At 43.9% G+C, this 23,480-nt stretch overlaps 1 protein-coding gene across 2 annotated transcripts; it reads left to right on the forward strand.

The window, feature by feature from the left end:
• Nucleotides 1-6,343: 6,343 nt before the first annotated feature.
• On the forward strand, nt 6,344-22,728 carry LPL (lipoprotein lipase). 2 transcript variants are annotated; one of them, XM_048931072.1, is made up of 10 exons: nt 6,344-6,677; nt 13,091-13,257; nt 13,389-13,568; nt 14,252-14,363; nt 16,241-16,474; nt 16,681-16,923; nt 18,026-18,146; nt 19,036-19,218; nt 20,382-20,486; nt 21,314-22,728. In XM_048931072.1, exons 1-10 carry the CDS (start codon nt 6,611-6,613, stop codon nt 21,357-21,359), a joined length of 1,458 nt encoding a protein of 485 aa, XP_048787029.1. In that variant the 5' UTR covers nt 6,344-6,610; the 3' UTR covers nt 21,360-22,728. The 2 variants fall into 2 exon arrangements, with proteins under 2 accessions (XP_048787029.1, XP_048787030.1); XM_048931073.1 differs by having other exon boundaries at nt 6,345-6,677; nt 13,094-13,257.
• The last annotated feature ends 752 nt before the right edge of the window (nt 22,729-23,480 follow it).

Here is a 23,480-nt window from a genome sequence, read left to right on the forward strand (position 1 = left end):
TCTCTGAAGGTCTCTGCAACAGAAGCAGGTCTGCCATTTCTCCAGTCCCTCTCATAGTTCACATGGTGATCAGGGTTATTGAAAGAGTGGAGGGATATTGTCACCACAGCCCCTGCCCCTTCTCTCTCCTCCTCCTCTGGCTTGTTCACATCCTCTTCTGTTTGCCATGTCTTACTTTTGTCAGGAAAGTTTTCCTCTGAGATTGGAACTATTGCAAACATGTTCCTACACAGTGTCAGAATGCTTGTGAGGACAGCGAAGTTACATGAAGAAAGAAGTAGATGGAAATAACAATTCTATGATTCCATTGATTTTTCACGTAACAAACAGGATAGACCAGACAAAGAAATTTTACAATGCATATGCAAACTTGGTCAAACTTCATAGAGCTAAATCCTCTGGAATAGATGAGTGGACGGGGAGGTGGGTTGAGAACTGGCTGACTGGCTGAGCTCAGAGCATTGTGTTTGGCAGTGCAAAGTCTGGTTGGAGACCTGTATTTAGTACTGTTCCCCAGGGCTCAGTGCTGGTACGGTCTTGTTCAACATCTTCATCAATGATCTTGATGAGGGGATCATTGCTGATGATATGAAGTTGGGAAGGAATGGCTGACACATAAGCTGTGCTGCCATTCAGTGAGACCTCGACAGCCTGGAGAGCTGGGCAGAGAGGAACCAAATGAGGTTTAACAAGAGCAAGTGTAGAGTCTTGCACCTAGGAAGGAATAACTACCTAGGGAGGTGTGTATCAGTAGAGGTTGGGGGATGACCTGCTGAAGAGGAGCTCTGCAGAGAGGGACCTGGGTGTCCTGGAGGGCAACAGGTTGCTTATGAGCCAGCAGTGTGCCCTGGTGGCCAAGACACAAATAGGACCTTGGGATGCATTAAAAAGAGTGTGGCCAGCAGGTCAAGGGAGGTGATTCTCCCCTTCTACTCTGCCCTGGTAAGGCCTCATCTGGAGTACTGCGTGCAGTTCTGGGCTCCCCAGTACAAAAAAGACAGGGATCTCCTGGAAAAAGTCCAGTAGAGAGCCATGAAGATGATAAAGGGCCTGGAGCACCTCTCTTATGAGGAAAGGCTGAGTGACCTGGTCTGTTCAGCCTCGAGAAAAGAAGACTCAGAGATGATCTGATCAATGTCTATAAATATCTAAGGTATTGGAGGCAAAGAGAGGAAGCCAGTCTCTTTTCAGCAGCATGTAGTGATAGGACAAGGGGAAATGGCCACAAACCAAAGCATAGGAAGTTCTGCAAAAATGTGTGTAAGAACTTCTTCACAGTGAGGGAGATGGAGCACTGGAACAGGCTGCCCAAGGAGGTTCTGGAGTCTCCTTCTCTGGAGACATTCAAGACCTGCCTGGACAACTACCTGTGCAACCTGACCAACAGAGCATGCTTTGGCAGGGGGGTTGGACTCAATGATCTCTAGAGGCCCCTTCCAGCCCCTACATTTCTGTGATTCTATGTGATTCTGTGACTTTGAATCACTGAACAGGAGCTGGAGAGAGAGATACTCAGCCTCTTGCCTCCCGTGCTCTACACTTCAATCTTCGGGATGTTCTCAAATTAACTTCCCCCCTTTCTTTGGCATATTCTAGTTGCCTGTCTGATACTGAACAGAGGAACTGGGAACCAATATCAGAGTCCTAAGTCGATACCAAGCTAGTTATGTACAAACACAGCAGGAAGAGAAAAATGGAGAGGGTACACTTGCACGTGGGTGTGCTTACATGTGCATGTGAAGAGGAATAAACTCCTGTAATTTTGGGCACAGAACTGAGGCATGTGAAACCCAGGAGCACAAAATCATTGCAAGATCTCTCAACAGTCCCTGGTGGTGCACCATGAGCGTGCCTTGACCGCAGGCGTGCTGACCTGTCCTGGGGGAGCACAGCCCTCTCTCCATGAGCGCTTGGGTTAGATGTCCACATCAGCAGCACTGGGCCAGGAGGGAGCTTTTACACTGCAGTTGCGAAAGTCCAGAGCAGCAATGCTAGCTCAGCCTAAACTTTAAATGAAAATTAAAAAGAATTCCCCTTTGGGATGAGATGGAAATGTCAACCCAAGGAGGAATCTGTTCTGAGTAAGTCGCAAGCGACCGGAGGAGATACAAGCTGGAATCCAGTCTTGGCTGCACCACACACCATCTGTCAGCGCTGCAGAGCAAAGTAAAGGGGAAGCAGAAACTGAGCGATTATCCTATTTCTCGCCGGGGAGCCCAGAGACCAGAGAAGTGGCTTCTCTTCCCTGGTACATTTCTTGAGACAGAAACAACACGCACGCTTTCCCACGCTGGCTTCACCATGCATTCCACTTCAGCCTCCTCGCTGTCCCCAAGGCAAGCAGGATGCAGACTGCCAGGCTGGGGCCCAAGCAGAGGGTTCTGCTCCCATGATTAGAGAACCGGCTTAGCAATTGGCGTAAGAGGAACAGGGGAGGCTGAAGGCTGCCCACCAGGCACCTCACTGGTAGGAGAGCCTAGCCCCTGCCCTGCCATGCCCAAGTGTTGCAGGGACAGAGCAGTGCCACTCAGACACGAGCTCTCCCTTCTCCTTCTCCCCCCTGCCCTCACTCATTTGTGTAATCTTGCAGAAGTTTCAGACAACGTCATCTTTACCCTACTGCAGGCAGGGCTGGGAGCTGTGTCAGGGGGAATGAGGGGCCCATCCTGCGGCCAATGGGTGTGAAGCAGGCCTGTCCTCCCCTGCCCGCCACGCCAAACAGGCTGCAGGAACTCTCTCCCTTGGCATTGCATTTTGAAAGATGTGTCTGGCCAGACAGCACGCTGGCTTTGGCAGGCACTGCCTGCGGCGTGATAATTAAATAAAGTGTAGTTGAGAAAATAGTGGCACAGGCCCACCGCACAAGCTGCTGGAGCCCAGGCCTCTCTGTGAGAGCATGTGGACAGCCTGAGTTCTGAACTGAAAATCAGAGAGCGAGGCAAAGAGGAATGAAGCCTTCTGCTAATCAGTGAGCCAGGACCTTGTCTGAAAGATAAGGCTACATGAGAAGGGAGCAGCAAGCCATAACACAGCCATAGAAAGGGCAAGGGAGTGAAGAACACAAAAAGTTGCTTAGCATTTTCCTTCTTGGCCCTGAAGACTGAGGAAGCAGTTACTCACAGTCTGGCGAAAGCCATTTCTTACCTCCAAGCCATGTTTTTATTATGAGGTGGCTGGTTTTCACAAGAAGCACCCTTCAGAAATGCCTCTTGCTATCTCTGAACAAACTTTAAGCAGGATGGAAGGCTTCCTTGTTGATAAACTTACTAGAGGAGAAATCACACAGAAAATCACTCGTTTTGAATTTAATTTCCTCTTTCTTTTTCCACAGAAGGAAAACTTAAATGTTCATAGGGTGAAAACAGAGATCTCTTGCCTACTTGCATCTCCTCACAAGAAGGAAAGCTTTTGTTTGCTTCTATGAAAATAACGTTTGTTGGAAGACCTCTTGTCCTTAGCTATCTGATCACCTGTGCGAGGAGACCTACAACAGCACAGGAACGATCACAGTTATGGTGTTAGCTCTCTCTCTCTCTCACACATAGGCTTTTGCCTTGTGTTTCAGGCCCTCTTAGGTGTGGTGGAGTGGAAATAAGTGCTAGGGTTGATTCTCCTCTTGCTTGCTGTTGTGTGAGGCAGTGAATCTGCTTAAGGTCTAACCAAATGCACCACACAGCCCAGCCTGCTCACAATGCATGGCAGACACATGTGGGCTTGTTCTGACTCTAAACTTGCACATGGTTCTGCGGATGCAAACACCAGCCCAGTTATGCAACTCCCATCTCCCTGCCTCCACACTTCCCACCCGCGCCTATTGGAAATAATATATTTCAGCTCTGTTACCTTCCACTTACTTCAGCATCCCCAAGAATGATACATCAGGCTCTGATTCACAGGTCAAGTTTTGCTTCCCCTATAGGATTATGTATTTTATAGAGGAAGCAAAACTCAAATCCAGCTGATGGGTGCACTGGAGCATGTTGAGTTGATGCCATGGAGTTCCTTCACAGTCTGACCATGATCTTCTGCAAGGAATGAACGCTTTATAAACGCTGGGAGAAGGTTATGTCAGAGCAGTGTAACTGCATGGTGGGCAGGCACGTCCTGCTCTCATGAAAGCCCATTATTTCAGAGTATTTTGCAGCTGTGTTTACAACAGACTTAAGCAACTTGTTCAAGATCTGAGAAAACTGAATTTGCTCCCCTCCCACTCTGCTTATTCTCTTTCATCACATCAAAATTTGCTTTTAATGTTTTGTTTGCAATTTTCTTTTTTTTTTTTTTAGGTGGAGACTTTGCATAACTCTTTCAGACTATGTCCTGAAATAAGGCATGGCAACGACATGGAACAAAAAAATTATGCAAACAGGCATTTTCAATGTAACAAATTAGATATTACTCCAAGAAGCCCACAGATCTGCAGCCAGTCCTTGGCTACCGATAGGATCCACTGTCTGAACTGGGAATTAACTGAAATTGTGACTACAGCCCGCAGATTAGCAGAGGCTGTGGGGTCCAGCATTGCCCCTAGGCTGGCCTGCCAGGCATTGCCAGGGCTTTGCTCTACCTCATCACACCTGCCACTAACCTGCATCAGTTGTCTTCTCACCATTGTGTTCTAACACACTATGTTGCTGCAGTAGCCATTGGCATAGCTGTGAAGAATGATGGGGACAGCCTTCATGCCCTGTTTTGCTCCACTGGCTTGGAAGTATTACCTGTGACTATGGTGACCTGACAGTCTGTGTTATGGAGTCTTATTTTACATTGTTCTCTTCATTTGCTAAATGTTGGCTGCAGGGAGTGGAATTTTCTAGGAAGGATGTCTGAACCTGGACGGAGCCAGGTTGATTTGTAAGGGGGAAATTACACTATAGAGCTTCAACTAAACTAAATCAATAGAAAATGCATTGTTTAGACCACAGTTGGAAAGAAAAAAAAAAAAAAAGACATGAGAAAGTTCTTGCCGTTGTTTTGATGACAGAGTCACAACCAGTAGTCAGAGGATATGCTCAACACTTACTCAAAGCAGGGAGCACACTGTGCTTCTCCAGCCCACATTCCCATCCTCTGGTCCCTCTCTTCGCCCCTAGCCCCTCACTGCCTGTCCACTGCCCCTGGTTCCCAGTTCCTATCTCCTGTGCTGCTCTATATCCTGCACCCAGCTCGTCTTGGCTGGAAGAAAGTCTCAGTCTCAGTTGCACCTTCATTAAATTGTTCCAGTGCCTTTTGGATATAAAAAGCTGACATCACAGAATCGTATAATCATTAAGCTGGAAGTGACCTCTAAGACCACTAAATCCCCATCATGGCCACTAACCTCAGTGCCACATCCACCTGGTTCTTGAATACCTCCATGGACGGTGACTTCATCACCTCCATGGGCAGCCTGTGCCGCTGTTTCAGCTCTCCTTCAGATCTGTTTTTCTTCACACCCAACCTGAGATGCATACTTGTACTGGGATCTTATTGGTCTTTTATCAGATTGGCACTTTGCAGAGATGACCCAGTGCCGCTTTGCCTAAGCCACCTCCTGTTGAACAGATGTGCCCATGGGGACCAGGTGTGTTTTAATTTCCACCCTGAAAAGCCACTGCCCTTGAAGTGCATGGCGTTTGCTCCATGCTGCCAAAACCAAGGAGTCCTCCTTCCCTACACCAAAAGCATTTCATGAAGCCAAGCCTTTGACAATATGATGCAAAATAAAAACAAGGCTTATTATTAATTTTTCTCTGTTACATTTCCTTACGTAACTGATCCTTCACCCTGTGGCAGCAGCAAAAGGTGACAGATGGCAAACTTCTGGCAGAGGGGCGCAGAGAGCTGAAAAACTAGGAAAGGCAAGTCTGCATTTCTCTAGAGTACACATGGCAACCTCTAGTAACTTGTACTCCGAGCTTGGACCCCCTTGGTTGCTGGCAAAACAAAGCATTGGCAAAGGCAACACGAGCAGCAAAAGGTGCTTCGCGAGCAGTGAGCTGAACACCAGTTGCTTCTTGGTACAACAGCGCAGGAAAGAGGGAAGCTAGCATTCGAGGCTCGGGGAGCCAGGACAGAGAACATAGGGGAAAGGCCTTGCAGCGGGCTGCGAGGCAAAGAGCAGAGGCAGAGCACCCAGACCACAGGGGCACAGCCGGGGAGAGAGCCGCACCCGCTGGCGGAGCTCGCGGCTCCCAGCCGTGCCGGGGCCGTGCGAGGGCGCGAGGGTCGCGGGGCCCCGCGGGAGCGGCCCGACCCTCCCCCTCCCCGTCGCCTGTGCCCGGGCCAGCGGGTGGCCACGCCCCGTGGCGCGCGCCAATGGGCGTGGGGGCTCATTTGCATATTTGCATATTGGCGGGGACTTAAGGGGCCAGGAGAGAGAGGCGGCTGCAGCGGCGGCAGCAGTGAGGGTGGTTTGCCTACAGGTTTCGGAGAGGGCCGTTGCTGCGGGTTTGTCCCGGAGCGACTCAGTTCTTCGTGGGTTTTTCTTTTGTTGTTGTTGTTTTTTCTCTTTACTTACAGTCGTGTAAAGTTTTAGAACTTGTATACTCTTTTCGTTGTTTGATTGCTTGCTAACCCCTCACACTGAAACTTTTCCGCCGCGGCACAGCGCACGGAGCGAGGACGCGGGATGGGGAAAACGGCGTTGCTGGTTGTGCTCTGCCTCTGCGTGCGCGGGGCCGCCGGCTCGGATCCCGGTGAGTGCCAGTGCGGCGCGGGGCGGGGGCGGTCCCCGGCGGAGCCGGAGCGTGCGAGGGGCGGAGCAGGGCGGAGAGCAGCAGGGCGCGTGGGGCTCCCTCTTCGCCTTGGATGCTCTGGGGCGCGGGTGGTGAGGAAAGCTCTGCGGGGCTGCAGCTCGCAGTCCTGCTGGTTAGTGGGGTGGGGTTGGGGAAGGAACGGGGGGACTCGCATCCCCTTAGGGAAGTACTGGAGCGGCTTCGCCGTTCGGACATCTGGGATCTGCTTGTCTTTTTCTTTTTTCTCTTTCTTTTTTTTTTTTTTTTTTTACCCAGAGCGAGGTGGATTCTAAGAATCCTTTGCTAGAGGCAGGCGGGCCCAGCCGTACCATCACGGCTGGCATCTGGAGCCCTGTCTTGAGTCCCGGCTTGCCAGGGCTCCCAGTCTGCGGTGTGTAAGACAAGGCTGAATGTCATCAATGTCATAATAATGCATTTGGTGAGCAGTTAGCCCCATTAACGTAACAAAATCCGTTAGGGAAAAAAAGAGGAGTGGATGTCTCCAATATGTATAGATGCACACCTATAATGTCTACATTTTTGTGTAGGCACTCTGCAGAACAGAGAAAGTAGCACGTGTGCCTGTTGATCACTACACTGCTGGGTGTTTCCTAATACTCTCTGGTTAAAGCATAACATGATGACAGCTTTAGCAAGCAATGAGTCTGATTTTGTTACACTACAACTCTTCAAATTTATGTTAGTGGTGCTGTGTCTGGTGTTACTACCTTAGACACTGTGTGGCAGACAAGTGCATCATTTAATAGTCCACATATTTAAAAGTTTCCCAAAACTGCTGGGTGAAGCTCAGGTGTAGTATGTGAGCTGTTGCTTTTTCACAGCAGATGCCTTTATCTCCACAGTGTATGAGGAAACTGGAGGGAACTGCTCACAAGAAAGAGGATGGGGTGCTAGGGCACAGTCAAAAGAATGTATTCTCATTTTGAATCCAGACTTGTGCCATTAAAGGCGATCAAAAGCGGTTTTCATCGCAGTACCCAAGTTTCATATGCTAAAATAGCTCTTCCCAGAGCAGACTTTAATCCCTCTAGAAACTGATTTGTCATATACTTAATGATGGCATTATTTCTCCATAGGAACAAACTATGTGAAAACAGGTTGTGTGGTTATCCTAAAACTGTGTAAGCCTTCAGCCTGACACTTTATTTGACACCATGGTAAAAAGATGTTTAGGAACCATGGAAAATACATGATGCAGCCCACCAGGAATCTAGAGTATTTAGTAAACAACATGGAAAAAGATACTGTAGGTGAAGATATCATTGGTGTTCCAGGAAAAGATAATACACTGCTGGGAGCACGTGCTGATCTCTATTTTTACCAGTGTAAATCAGGAGTCTGGGATTACAACATTTTTTAATGCTGTTGTGCGATGTGAGCTGTTGGTTTTTACTGTGGCCATGTTTGGGGAAGAGCTGAGGGCAGCTGTGGTGTGTCCTCTGCAGAGTAGATGACCTTCTGAGATGGCTTAGGGCTGAGGATCTTGTGCATCACCATGTGCTGTGGGCGTACCATGAGCGGTTGAACTCCTGAGGAAGTTCACTGGATCCTCTTTGTGCAGGAAGCGCTTGCATGCTGTGGCTTTCTCATGCATTCTTTCCTCCGTATTACTGTACAGTCTGGCAGCGATTGTGTTTTATTGTCTTGGGCTAATTCCAGATATCCCAGAGGAGCTGATGGATGGCAGGATCTTTGCTGCTGGATTGAGTTACAAGCCTCCCAGCTGCAGCTGAGTAAGCATACATTTGGTAGGGAGCTCCTCAGCGAGTTGCAGCACCCATGTGCACAGTGCAGCAGCCGCAGCATGCCTTCACCCGGCCAAGCTGCAGGGCTGGGCTACGTGAGGCACCTGCTCTGAGCTGTCCAGAGGTGTTCTCCTTCCTCTGGGAAGCGAGGGGAGAACTTAACCTCAGGACTCTGCTGTCTGGAAAGCTGAGACTTCTTTCACAGTAAGGTTAAACTGTAACCTTACTGAAAGGAAAGGTTTTGACAGATTACAGTGCGGTAGTTTGCTTGCAGTTTATAGTGTAGATCTGGTGAAGCAATGCTTCCTGTTGTATAGCCTCTTAATTACAGCTGACCATCAGTTTGCCTCAGAGCTCACTTAGGAGTTCAGTGTAACTAGTGGATGTTTTGTCCTAATGCTGGTTATCAGCAGGAGGATGAGTTACTCTGTTTAATTCCAACAGGTTATGTAAATGTTTAATGTTATGTGCAGATGTTTGCCTTTGTGTGTGTGGACTTGTGTTTGCACAGGCTAGCAGTATAACTTCTGATGATCTTTGCACCTAGCTAATAGTACTCCAATTTCTGTGTACATAATGCCAGGATATTGTTTACCAAAGATTCCCATGTAAACCGTTATTGGAATTGCACTGATTCTTGCACATGTAATACTGTATTTGGCATCCTGCACCTGATGCTGGCTGTTTGAGTTTTAGATTCATATTCCAGATGCCGTCATTTCTTCAAAATTCACTATCTTCACCCATCAGATCACTGATGGTTTCCTTTGTTCAAAACAATTGCCAGGCTGTTGTTGGCTTCTCATGAAGGAAATTTGAATTTGGATCTCTTGTTAGTGAGTAAACTTGTGTTTTTATTGAGTCAGAATGTTTAAGACTTTGGGATGCTGTCAGAGTTGACAGGAGTCATGGGCTGAACGGAATTTGACAAATTGCAAGGCCAAGTCAGTGAAATGAGGTTTAAGCAGAAAAATGAGATTACCGACTTCTATTTACTAGCTTTTTATTTATTATTTATTATTTATTAGTTTTTCTGCACTTATGAGTTCTAAAATATCCTTTATACCTTGATGTAAACAGCAGCTTTTTTACAAGATGAAAACAGATTTTTGTAAGGGAAAATTAGGAAAAGTATTGGAGTAGGTTAAAATGGAGCTTAGCAGCATTGCTGTAAGTGAAGCCAGCTTCACTCTTAAACAGGTGGCTTAATTCTTAATTTTGCTCCCTTTCCAGTTCCCTAAAGAGGTAGAAAACCCTTCCTGGGCACTGCTGTGGGCTTATGGTCAGTAAGGTGACCTGAAAGCTTCATTTCGTAATGGGGGCTTGTTTTTGTTACTGTGCACCTGGAAGTTCTTGCGACACAGCACTTGCCTTTATACCCCTGCAGAACTGAGCCTGAGAAAGTGTGATTTCTAGCAAAAGCATAGATTTGTTTCATCTACTAATTTTAACCTCCAGCTCTGTTCCTCATCGATGCCTCATCTAGAAATAGAGTTGCAGTCTCATCCCAAAAATGCTTCAATATTTCAGTAAGAATAGTCATAGATTTCTTCATTTAACTTCCACCATCTACATTATGTAAAACTTTGATGCAAATTCCATTAAATTCCTGTTCACTTGCCAGAAAAATGTGGAAGGCTCTGCATTTCAGATGTTCCTTGGTTTAACTAACTCAAGTTGAAACACATCATTAACAAAACTGTGGTATGCGTGTGTTGTCTGTCTGCATTTCTTTGGCTTTGTATAAGACTGCCCTGTATGAGACCTTTGTATAAGACTGCCCTTTGTATAAGACCCACTGTCACAATGTTTGACCAACTCAGATAGGATGTGATTAAAGAGACTTCTTTTTCTTGTTGATTTAAAGCAAGGTCAGTAACAAAAGTCCATGTATGACAGTTTGGTTCTTAGTCTTTTAATGTGAGTGAGTTGTACTTTGAAGTACAAAAGTTGAAATAGCAAATGCTTGCTTTCCAGAGTAATCTGCTTTGTAGCCATGATTTTAAATTATTTCAGTCTTTATTGAGGGCAGTATGCACTGTAAGTATGCACCTGTTATTATGTACGTGCCTCTGTACTGTATTTCTAAGATTTAATACACCGCAGGTGGGAAATGAGGCAGTGCTGCAACACAGAATGAGGAACAGAGTGATCTTGTTCTGACACCCAAACAGAATTTTCAGTGCCAAACTTGGGCAGCTCTTGAGGATGGCTTCTGATTAGTGTCATTGAGAAGTCAGAAGTCAGTAACAAACTCAACAACATGCACTTGCCTCATCCAGATGGTATCTTGCTGCCTGGATTTGAACATGTGTGAATGCTGCACGCCATTATATTTCTTCTGAGCAGAATGGATGTTGCAGTAATTTCTGACTTTCTAAATCCTCCCACAGCATAGTGAGGTGAGGTACATGTTGTGTTGCAAATTTGTTTTCACAGAAGCTTATTTCTAGAAAAGATGCATTCTGAACCTAAGTGCAGATTCTGGCATATGTTTGTAATTGAGAACACGCTACACAATGGGATTTGGATTTAATTTGGGTTTTGGTTGATTATCAGATATGTTTAATTCAGAAAGGAAATGATTTCCAAATATGAAGGGAAGCACTATTAACTAGAGAGCAGGTGGACTATTATTGTTTGCCTTCCTGTGTGGAACAGGAAGACACATAATTGAAAGTCCTTGCCTCGTTGCCTTAGATTTGGAAGCTGTTCCTGGTCTTTCAGGGTTTTACTGGTTTGCTGCTGAGTGAAAAATTATAGCTGATACTTAACCAATCGGTTTTCACATCTTTTTTTTTTATTTATGATCTCTTTGTTGTAAGAAAATTAATTTTGAGTCAGTGGAAACAACTAGAAGTGGACAACTGCTGAGAAAACCAGCACTTAAATTGGTAGATTGCTTGTTTTCTATGGGCAAAGTCTGATCTTCACCACTATATGAATCATTCTGCATACTGGGAGTAGAATGTTTCTCCTGAGCCACATCCTTTCGTGAGGAGTAAGGGGGCCGACAGTGTAATTATGTGGGATTAGCTGGCCAGCCTTGCACAGCCAAGGTCAAAAGTAAAGCTGAGCTCGGCCTCTGTTCAGCGAGCATCTCCTGCTAGCTTCTTTGTGCACGCTTTGCTTTCATCAAGTGTGCAGGAACGCAGGCAGCATTAAGCAATTGGTTTTAGGTGACTGCAGTCCCTCCAAGGCTTGTACCATTTGCTGCCAGCCAGTGTGCTGTCTCGTCCACCTCTTGCTGCGGGGCTTGCTTAGACTTCTGTGGCTTTCCAAGGACAGCAGGATCCTCACAGACTTTGTACAACTACCCAAGGGCTGAGTGAGGTCAGGCAGGAATCTGCATGCCCTTGAATGAGAAGACCAGAAAACAAATTTTAGAAACAATGATCAGTTTTTCTGCACGTTGAAGCACAATTTTATGGAGACAGAGAGATGCACCAGATTTAGGAAGAACTTTTTCTTCAGTGCGCAGGAGAAGAGCTTTGGCATGCCTAGCCTGGGGTCCTCACCGTGCTACTGGACGTTTCCTGGTGACTTGGAACCATTTGTGTGTGTGTGTGTGTGTAGGAGTTTGTGAGAGCTTTGTGGTCACGATGCCAGGAAACAGCACTGAGAAGGATGGAGCTGGCCAGAGTTCAGCTGCACTTGGAAAACAGGCCATCAATATTTGCTAAAAGCAAGTTGCCAGAGTTTGGCCTGGCTTCAGGAAAGCACTGGGTTTTAAGCCCACAGTTAATGACAGGGTCAGCTGGCTATAGAGGTGTGTAAATGTTGAATCAGACCTAAAAGGAGGATTCATTTACCTTTCCTCTCAGACGGAGGAAGAAGCGAGCAGGAAGCTTAGGGTCACTTTTCTTCCTTGACAGGAACAAAACGATAACTTTTTTTTTATTTTTTGGGTCTGGAAGTTGGAGGAAGTTCTGAGATGTGTTCCTTTGAGACCACCGCATGTTTTCTTACTGCCAGTACATGACTTTTTTTTTTCTCCCTCCAAATGGGTTCAAAATAGTTCCAGGCAAAGGAAGACTTTTTTTTTCCCCCCCTCAAGTGTTGTTCATGAGATGACTTTTTTTTTTTTAATATATATAAAAAAAAAACTGCCTCCAAAATGCAGGCTTGTGCATTCTTGGTTTAGTTTCCTTAGCACATCTGATACCTACTATTAACCCTTTGTTGGTAAAATAGCTGTGTTTTATAAGATTTGGACTTTGCAACTCTTATTTTTAGTGAGCTGTGACTACTATGTCCTACAAGAAGCCATGGTAAAGAAGTGATATTTGTGATGAAGTTAGAAGATGTGCTGTCAAAATATGATAGTATGGTGAGAAACTTGCTGCTCTCCTGCATGTACTGTGACTCCTAAAAGGAATTTATGCCTAATGGGCAGTGGGGCAGATTCTCACTGCATTAGCAGTGGTTTTGGAGAATGAGTGATTTTTCACCCTTTGGTTTCCCTTTTACGTGGCTGCTGAGGGAAATGAAAACAGCATGTTCCATTTCTTGTCTGTTCCTAATCTCTCTCCAGCTTCATAGACTGTGACTTCTGTTTGTCCTAATACTTCTAAACCAGTGCTCTGTGTTTATTATGATCTTGTCCAGCAGAAGCTGAGATGAATTTTGAGGGGATTGAGAGCAAGTTTTCCTTAAGAACACCTGCAGAGCCTGATGAGGATGTCTGCTACCTGGTTCCTGGGCAGATGGACAGCTTGGCACAGTGCAACTTCAACCATACCAGTAAAACCTTTGTGGTGATCCATGGGTGGACGGTAAGAAGAAAAGGGTGGCACGTCCCTTTTGGTTGCACCCCTGATACTCTGTTAGATCCTTTGGTGTCTATGTGCCACGCATACTATCAAGGTCTCCCTTTTTTGTCTTTTAAATCATCACAACATAACAGGTGACAGGAATGTATGAAAGCTGGGTCCCGAAGCTGGTGGATGCTCTGTACAAGAGGGAACCTGATTCAAATGTTATAGTTGTGGACTGGCTGGTTCGAGCTCAGCAGCACTACCCAGTGTCTGCTGCTTACACGAAGCTGGTGGGAAAGGATGTTGCTATGTTTATTGACTGGATGGAGGTAAGACACGTAGTCATGTGTGTCTCACATGTAATCTTCCAGGGGACAACAACAATGCAACAGTTTTATCTTCATGCCACTGATGCAGCAGACATAAAGAGTTAATTGTTGTCTTTTGCATAGACTGAGTTAAGCTGTGGCAGACAGTGTGTTCAGCTGGGCTGGTAAAATCTCAGCTTTAATATAAGGACTGTCCCTTTGACAAGGAGGCCTTTTATACTACAGCCCAGAGATTTATTCACCTTGTGGTCTGTGGAGTCCTGTGGATCCACAGAAAATTTCTGAAGGCTCTGTGAGAGGTAGCTATGAAAGACAGGTTCCTACATATTATATAGCAGCCACCACTTGGCAAACTGTTAGAAGTGTGACTTGCCTTTGGAAAGTGTTTAGGTGATCCAAAAGCTGGGAGGAAAGGATGGCTGAAAACACTGTCTATAATACAGAGCCTTAGATGTTCTGTCCGTAATTCTGCATTTTTCTCTATATAATTTTTTTTTTTTGCCTTAAGACAGTAAACTCAAGCAAGCTTATGTAGAGCAAGGTTATATCAACTGTATTTAGTGGCTTTTTTTTTTGTTATTTGTGGCCCAAAGAGCAATCGCAGTTTGTATAAAATATTTTCCTTTTTTATCCGATGCTGTCCTGTTTGATTATCAAATTTTAAATGAGGTTCTCCTCTGCAGGAGAAGTTCAATTACCCTCTCAACAATGTCCACTTGCTGGGGTACAGTCTGGGTGCTCATGCTGCTGGGATTGCTGGGAGTCTAACCAAGAAGAAAGTGAACAGAATTACTGGTAAGAAAGCCTGTGGTCATAGAGTGGAAAGTCCTCTCTTTGTACTGAAATATTACCAGAATAATTGTCGCTTGTTGGGTGTACTTAGGTTATGGGTTCATTCTACATTGAATCAGAATCTGATATTTTTGTAGCAGAGGTGGAAAAGGTTCATAAAAGATCAACACAGGGTAGTAGTGAGTGAGAAGCCTTGCTCTGCTTATGCACAAGAAATGAGTAGGTAGGTGGATTTATCAGCCATGAAGAAACTAGCTTGGGGGAATGGGATTGTGAGGAAGATCTCTTTTGCAGCTGCAGAACTTCAGGTAGTTGTCTTCATCCAGATGGTCATCCCTTGCAGATGCTGGGATCCTGCTCAGGAAGAGCAGGAGGTCAATCTGCCTGCAGTGGTTGTAGTACCTGCAGAGCTCATTGTTGAGGGAAGCTATACATGCAAGAGGTCTGTGTAAGTTCAAAAGGGAACTGGATAAATGTTCTGAAGAAATCTGGTGTGGGTTACTGAAAAACAAGTTGTAAAAGGCAGCTCAAATAATCTCGAAAAATAATATTGGGAAGAGTTTTTGGAAGGGTAAGGAAGTACACTTATGCTTGATCTGCTCACATGCATTACTTAGATGTCTAGTTTGAGTCATTTTCATAATTTTGGAGGCTGAATTGTATACTAGATAAGGTAGTGTGCTGTGGCAAGACTGGTTTACAGCCTGGTGCCTTGAGCTCTTCGTTGCCTCAGCACTAATCTCAGTGAGAAAGGAAGTGCCAATGTCAGCAAATGGGCCTATGAAAATCACTTGTCTGGTTTCTTCGTTTCCAAGATAGCTTCAGGGCTACATTCAGGGCAGAGCCCAGCTCCCTTCTTCCTGGCGTCAAGGGCCTTTTCAGCAAGATCCACTGTCATCTCAGATCCGTGGGGATGCTGCAGGGTGGCCTATATAGCAGTAGCTTGAGGAAGGACTGATTCCTGAGAAGCAGCGGATTACATCAGGTGGCCAGAGCATTTTTTTCTCTACCCTTCCTTCCTCTCAGCCTCCTGTTTTTTTTGTTTCACTGAGGTTGCCAAATCACTCAAACACCAGTGGCCCTCACAGTTGTCCTTTCGTGTCCAGGATGGACTTTTTCCTGGGAAACAGCATTGCCATTAAGCAGAGGAAATGATGGAATGTAGTCCCTGAAGCTTTCACAGCAGTGGGAGGCAGCTCACAGTATGTTCAGCTGATTTGGGTGGGCAGAGCTGGGTGCAGGAAATAGAGCTGTCCCCACAAGACTTATATCAGCCATCTATTAAGTAGTTTGTGTGGATGCAAGAGATGGCACTGTAACAAAACCCGTTTGTGCGTGCCTTATGAATGGGAGTTCTTGCTCGCTGGCAGAGTGGATCTGGTTGTTTTTTTCTTTTCTATGTCAAGCTGCAGCATTACTGACACTATTATGTGTCACTCCCCTTAGGTGTGTGGACAGTGAAACTCTCATTTACATGTCCCAGTTTCCCTAGTAGAGAGCAGCAAGATGCTTTCCATTCTTCATATGCTTCAAATAGAAATTAACAGTTTCTTTGTTTCTTGACAAGAGGGGGAAGCACCAAGGAAAATATTTATTAGCATTTCTCTGTCCACTGGAAACACTACAGCTGTGGAGAAGTTATCTGTGCTTCTTTATATGTGTTTACATATAACTTATGTTTGAAATAGTGACAGCATGTAGAGGCAGTGTATTTAGTTCTCCTGCCTACATGGTGTTACTTAAATGACTGCACTGTAATGTCTTCAGTGATGCCATATGAGTAGTCCAGTGCGATGTGGTACCTACGTTTGGCATTTTCTGTCATTGCCAGTGTTTTGACAGATGGTCATCTCAGTTATTCTTTGTGGTTTGCAATAAAGGTCTGGATCCTGCTGGTCCCACCTTTGAGTATGCTGACGCCCCTATCCGCCTCTCCCCGGACGATGCTGACTTTGTGGATGTTCTGCACACCTACACTCGAGGCTCTCCAGATCGCAGCATTGGAATTCAGAAACCTGTTGGACATATCGATATCTACCCTAATGGTGGAGGTTTCCAGCCAGGCTGCAACTTGGGAGAAGCTCTCCGCCTGATTGCTGAAAAAGGCTTTTCAGGTGAGGCTGCTCTGAAACAAACAATGCAACATCTCAAGGGAGATCTGTATCCATATCTCTGCTTTGGATGACTGAGGTTTGCTCCTTTAAGTGCTTTCAAAACTCTTGGTATAAAGCCCAGCTAGTGTTTCTTGCTTGTTTATGTCACTGCTTACAGTTTTTTGTGTGTGCATACACATTCTATATATTTTTTTTTTTCTTTGAAGATGTGGATCAGCTGGTGAAGTGCTCTCATGAGCGATCCATCCATCTCTTTATTGACTCGCTCCTCTATGAAGAGAAGCCCAGCATGGCCTATCGCTGCAACACAAAAGAGGCCTTTGAGAAGGGCCTCTGCCTAAGCTGCCGGAAGAACCGTTGCAACAACTTGGGTTATAAGGTCAACAGAGTGAGAACAAAGAGAAACACCAAAATGTACTTGAAGACCCGCGCTCAGATGCCCTACAAAGGTAGGTTCTGCAGCTTACTGGTAAGCATTGTGCTGCTTTTGTTCAGCTGTGAACCAGGGTGGGCACATACAGTCATTAAGATTGGTAAAGATCCCTAAGATAATGAAGTCCAGCTACTACCTTATAATCACCATGCACACTGAACCATGCTGCAACTGGGTAGTGTTGCTGCATTGATGCCTACAGTGAGCAGGAGTCAAGCTTGACTGCATTTAGCTTACCTGCAAGCTAAAGTTCAGAATTAGAAAATAATGACATCTTATTCAAGATGTGGTGGTGGAGTTACAATACAACATGAAGGGTTTTCTGGAAGAAACTTCTAAGTGACAGAATGAAAGCAAGATTTACTCTGCACTCCAGACAGTGACTCAATTTGGAACAACTGAATCTCAATTTTTTTCATTATTTTCATCCAGTTGAATTTTTCCTGCTGCTGGAAAAATAATCAGCAGAGTTTAGCCTGATGAGTAATGATTTAAAGATGTGCAGCCACCAGACTTGTCAGATTCTCATACTGTTTTTGCCAGAGGAGCACCACTCCCATGTTAAAAACTCACAGCAGTTCTTGTCTTCCATTGCCACTGTGGTAGGCCTACAATGGACATTGTAGAAAGAACTGGATGGCTTTCAGCTAGCAAAATAACTGCAAGTTGGACTTTTTGCTTTTTTTTTTTTTTTTTTTTAACTTATTTTCTCTGTAGCTTTGACTGTGCCATGTGGTGTGTTTATCGCTGTGTGCATTGTGTGATGAAGCAGCAATCACAAGGACGTTCTTGGTTTAGAATATGTTTCAGAACGCTGTTTTGGAATAACTGCAACAACAGTGTTTTGTTGGCCTTTAAGTCTTAATCTGTGGTGTTAGAAGACTGAATTCTCTGCACCAAAACTCCTGTATTAGGAGGACATAGCTCTTTTGCTTCATATAAAGGGTTGAAAATATTGTGCACTGTCCTAAATGCCCACAGAGCTTGGTTTAATGATACTTATGTATACTATCATAGGATGTGTGCAGGGATTTTTGTGTATTTGTCACTTGCAGTCTTTTCAGAGCTTGAGAGGTTGTTTTTTTTTCACAATGACCTCTTCTTTTGTGTTTTTCCAGTCTTCCATTATCAGGTCAAGATACATTTCTTCGGAAAGACCAGTGTGACCAAGGTAGACCAGCCATTCCTGATCTCTCTGTATGGCACTCTAGATGAGAGTGAGAACATTGCTTTCACACTGTGAGTAGCTACAAAAAACATCTATGCACTACTTAGTCTAGCCTAAATCAGTTAAAAGCCCCTACTGAAGTACTCAGGGTTCTAGCTCCAGCTCCAGAAGCTCATCTTAGAGAGTCCCAGAATCAAGTTTGATCAAGTAGATGCATTATTTGTCCACTGGAAAAAGCTAAGGGTCTAAGCTCTGTAGACACCATTCCTTATAAGAGATCTGAAACATGGATGTGAGAAAGTCAGCAATAGGTTAGACCAGTAAGAATTTTTGTAGTGTGGATTTTTTTTCCCATCTTCCTTTCTGAATCTTTGTAATGTTCCACCTGTGTTAAAGCTCCTTCCAAACTAGACTGTGACCTAGAATTAATTGTTAGATGTCCTCAAGGTGGAAGCTGAGGGAGACATGTTTCCAAAGCTCTGCTAAGAAGCATAAATCAGCGCTTTCATGCTGTGTATGTAGGCTGGAAGGGAATGGGGCTGGGAAGCACCAAAGTGTGTTTTCTCGACAAGGAAATGCTTTACCAAAACTGTTCCTGGCTGGTTCTTGTCTAACAAACCCCTGAGAAACACCAGCAATGGAGAAGATACCTCTTGCATGGTTATCTGCCCCAGGATTTTTTGTAGCTTCCAGCAGAAACTTTTCCAAGAGTTTCTGCAAAATCATCAGGTATCTATCTTGTTCCATCCACTGGAATTATGGAGAGTTTTCTTTCTCCCCCTCTGAAGTACAAGAGGCCTTGGTTTTATTTTCTCTTCATGTTTTTCTGTCCTTTAGATTAGAAAGCTACTATCCTTCTAATTTTTCTATAGCTTACTTAAGACTTTTAGCTTTTCTGGCTCTTAGGACTTCTTCAATATATATATATATATATTTTTTTTTTTCTCTGATTCCTTACAGGCCTGAAGTCTCTTCCAACAAGACCTTCTCCTTCTTGATCTACACCGAAGTGGACATTGGTGACCTGCTTATGCTAAAGCTGCAGTGGGAGAAAGATACCTTCTTCAGCTGGTCAGACTGGTGGACTCCATTTGCATTTACCATCCAGAGAGTCAGAGTGAAGTCAGGCGAAACTCAAAAAAAGTAACTTGCTTTGATTGCCTTGAATTGTACTTGCCAGTTGTTTCCTTATTCCTAGTATCACACAGGGCGAGACAAAACATGGAAAACAGTTACAAATGAGTGCAGCACTGATAGTCAAGACTCCTGCAGCGGCAAACCTGCATTTATTTCAGCCAGGTTCAGCTGTTTTCTTTCACTAGGATCTGCAGTCTGTAATTTCACTCCCACAGGATTCATTTGCATCCTTCTGCTCACTTGCCTCAGATTGCTTACAGTATGTAACACAGGATCTCCATGAGTGAGCAGCTCTGATCACGTTTGCAGTTCCTTTCCTCCTTTCATTTGCTCGATGTTTGTACAGGTTTTCTTTCAAAGACACAGATTTCGGAAAGGTTTCTAAAAAGTGCATTTGCTTGGGAGATAGTAAGTTGGGTTTTCTTGGGAGTTGGGGTTAGCTGAGTGGCTGGGTGGAAGCATAAACACATAAATATTGCAGGATATTGCTAATACATGAATGCTAGAACAGCACTTAGTTGAATCAGTACTGCTTTCACCTGAATCTTGAAGTATTTAGATTCATTAGATGTGCTTTTGAAGTGTTTAGATTCATTAGATGTGAGATGTTAGCAAAAAATATATCTGGAACAGAGAATGTGCATATCCTGTGTAGTGTCATGAATAGCATGTTACTCCTTTAAATAAACAAGGCTGTCCCTTTATCAAAAAGCAGTTATCAGAACTGAACAAATACAGGGGTTGGGAAAGTACTGATAAATGGAAAAGCAACTGCTTAGGTTTGCTGGAATTGGCAACCGACTCAGTGCAAATATTGAAGGGAGCAAGGCTTTCTTCCAAGATCATTAACCTAGAGGAAAAAGTCATATGACTGTAGTAAATAAAGAAGGTATAGAAGGTTGTGGTAGAGCTCTGCTCTCTTACCCTAAAGATTTTTATGCAGAAGACTAATGAAACTTAGGCTATGGTTTGAAATCTGTATCTGATGTGTTTTCCCAGTTTTTCTTGCGTAGAGATTCTTTGACAATCTTTTCTAACAATTTTCTGCCAGTGATTCTCACAAGCTTGTAAAGTAGTAGTACCCACACGGTTGTGTGAATACTGCTGTTTGACGAACTGTTTCTACAATTAAAATAGGATGATCTGAATGTCCAGTATTTCTTTAACAGGGTGGTATTCTGTTCTCGAGATGGCAGCTCACGTCTTGGTAAAGGAGAAGAGGCAGCAATATTTGTGAAGTGCCTTGAGCAGCCCGTCAGCAGGAAGAGGGGAGGGTAAGAGTGAGCATTATTGTCTTAAGGCTGTGGGGGAATTTCATACAACTTTCAAGATTTGGCCGATCTCTGCACTCATCTAAAAAATTCAGAAGCATCCCAGCTCAATCTAACCCAAGGCAGCTTTAGGCAGCTTAAAACCCCCAGTTGTCATTCTGTACTGACCATCTCCTTGTGTGGCTGTTAGCACATCTGCAAAGCAAGTGCAAGTCACTATCTCTCACGCTCTCACAGCAGCCAAAGGGGATTTACAGACCAAGTACTAAGATAGAGGAAAGCTTTCCTCTATGTCTGAAGATGTCTGAGATTCACCACTAATGCAGGGATGTCCAGGCATCTGCACTCAGTCAGTATGGAGCCCTTTCATCGAGCAAGCCAATTGCAGATCTGGAGGCTGGTACAAAGCAAAGCAGACACATGCAAGTGCATTATTCTTTTTTGATTAGTAACTTCTCTGACCTAGATTAAACTTTCAGCTTTGAAGCCAATTTTATTTGGACTTTGTCCACTAAAGTTTGAACTGAAGAAGTGGTTATATTTATTTTAGTGCAGTTGCTTTGAGTGAAAGGTCTCATGGGGACTTTTGTAGACTGAGATCTGAAGCACGTGTGTGGATCTCACTCCAGGGCAATGACCTGGTGAGCCCTTGAGAGAGGTGTGTCTTTGTCACACACTTGTAAAATCCAGCAGTGGCCAAGAAAAGCCCAAACGCACAACTCTCCTTCTAAGTAACAGTTGTAAAACCTAAGCTTCAATAAGACAAATGAAATAAGCACCTCATGTCCTCCTCTTTAACAAATCTGTATTTTATTTTTTCCTTTCCACAGTGCCAAGAAAGCCTCTAAAGAAAATTCTGCACATGAGTCTGCTTAAAAAGTGGCAAGAATGAGAATTTCCACACTGGGGAGGAGGAGGGAGCCTGTTCATCACTGTGAAGTGGATGTTCAGATCTGAATATATAGAAATATTTATCTGCTGCTGGCTTTTTTGACTGCTATATCTAGCTATATTAGGAGGCTTCTTGTAAGGAAGTCTCAGCGTACAAAGTTACTAACCATAAAGTTACGTTATCTGAATAGTTAAAAACAAAGAAAACCCCTGCAACAACTTGCCAAAGGCTTGAGTGTTAGGAAGGAATAAGTAATTTTGCTTAATTGTGGTGCCTTGTGACAGTTTCTTGATGTCAGCTCCTTTTTATCAGTTTTGTAGTATTTATTGAAAAGACACAAAGCTTCTGTACCTGGTCTCTTTTTAGCGTTCTTTGTTTCCAATATTTTTAAAGAAATCTCCTGGAACTGCAGATCTTTTTTCTTTTTTTTTTCTGTTTTTTTTGTTACTGTTGTTGTTCTCCTGGCCTTGCTAACTGAATTTTCAGACAGTTCAGCGGCTAGAATTCATTGTCTTCAAGTGTGTGTTTGGCAAGTGAGTAGTTTTCTCATGGAAAAAATGCCCTTGTGTGTAAAGCTATAAAGAGATGTCAGGGACTGGTTCAATATGGGGATGAATCTTTTGGGTTGTGGTTATGAATGTGGTTTACTGGGTGTAGATGCCAATGCTTTTTAGCAATAATTATAGTCTGTTAAGATATGTAATCCCATGCAGTTTATCCTGGAATAAATAGCAATAGGAGAAGACAGCAACACCAGTGTCCTCTGCAGACATTCAACTTTTCATTCATGCTTTCATCCCTCAAGAATGGAGTCATCTAACTTCCATCACTAAAAAACAGCAATGGAATTAAGCTACAAAGAAATGCAGAGAATGGATATATATATATATATATATATATATATATATATATATATTTACTTCCATCCGAGATACCAAAACTAAGAGCATCAGTGCTGTTTAAAGCTGAATGTCAGTCACTCAGCAGAGTGGCAGCAGTATCCAGTCTCTGGTGCAACTGAAACCAGTTGACAGGTGACAAATATACTCCTGCTTCCCTGTGCTGGAATTGTGACTTCCAGTGACCAGCCTCTGTGCTTGGCTGTGATAGAATGGTACATACTAGGAGTTGCTTGGTTTTCTGATCCGAGGTGGAATTCAGCAGGGAGCAGGAGCTGTGACACTTAAAGGAGCCTGATTTTGTGATGCACAAAAATGAATGCTCTGAAAAACACTTAAATTAGATATGCTGTGAGTCGCCAAAAATAGATGTATTGAAGGCTTTTTGTTTTTCCTTTCTTTAAGTAATGCAAAGCTTTTCTTAGCTTGGAAAAAAAAAAAAACAAAACAACAATAGCCTTTAGCTTTCTAGGCAATAAACAAAAAACTGGGGAGGTAGAAGTGTTTGAAGGTAGGCATTTGGAGAAGTGTGAGAATGTGAGCTATTGGTGCTGGTTTTCAGTCTTTGTCCACATGTGCAAGACAAAATGTGGAGGCTCCAAGATCCTATATTTGATATAAAACCAACAGAAATACATGTATGTGCACAGTTGTTTTCTTCCTAGCCATGGCTGCTAGTATATATGGGGATAAAAGTTTTAAACAGTGCAATACATTGGAATATTAATAACTCCAAAACTGCTTACGTTTGATTTCCTCACTGTGGCAGAGATAGGATGAGTCACTGAGGGTGGGGCTGAGAATTGAGCCACTGCTTTTGGGGCCTCTAAAAATAAATACAATGATACATTCTCTCTAGACTTCACATTCTGTTGCAGTTTTCTCTTTAAGAGTGAAAGCTCTCTGGAAATAAAATTTGTGTAAACAGGTATGCCTTTAATACAGGATCTAATACAAACACATACGGAACTTGGATTCAAAATAATGAAGGTTCTTTTACATGGGGACACATGATTTAGCCTTGAATGTTATTTATTAGCTGTAAATACCATATTTATGTGTTTAAAGATAGTTTGTATATATTGCTGAAGTTGCCAAGAGTCTTTACATTTATACAGTTGTGTGGTATTCATCCTGTATATAGCTTACAGAAAGATTTTTATTAACAAACCATTTACACTGCATTATTTCTGGTGTGGTTAATAA

This window comes from Lagopus muta, chromosome Z, assembly GCF_023343835.1.
Source record: "Lagopus muta isolate bLagMut1 chromosome Z, bLagMut1 primary, whole genome shotgun sequence".
NCBI lineage: Eukaryota > Metazoa > Chordata > Aves > Galliformes > Phasianidae > Lagopus > Lagopus muta.

What these genes read in the sequence shown, in the direction of transcription:
- LPL (XM_048931072.1), top strand. Translation starts at nt 6,611, where the DNA reads ATGGGGAAAACGGCGTTGCTGGTTGTGCTCTGCCTCTGCGTGCGCGGG. An exon ending in TGCTGAAAAAGGCTTTTCAG is followed by an intron (nt 16,475 to 16,680) that starts GTGAGGCTGCTC and finishes TTTTCTTTGAAG; the next exon opens with ATGTGGATCAGCTGGTGAAG. An exon ending in GTCAGCAGGAAGAGGGGAGG is followed by an intron (nt 20,487 to 21,313) that starts GTAAGAGTGAGC and finishes TCCTTTCCACAG; the next exon opens with TGCCAAGAAAGCCTCTAAAG.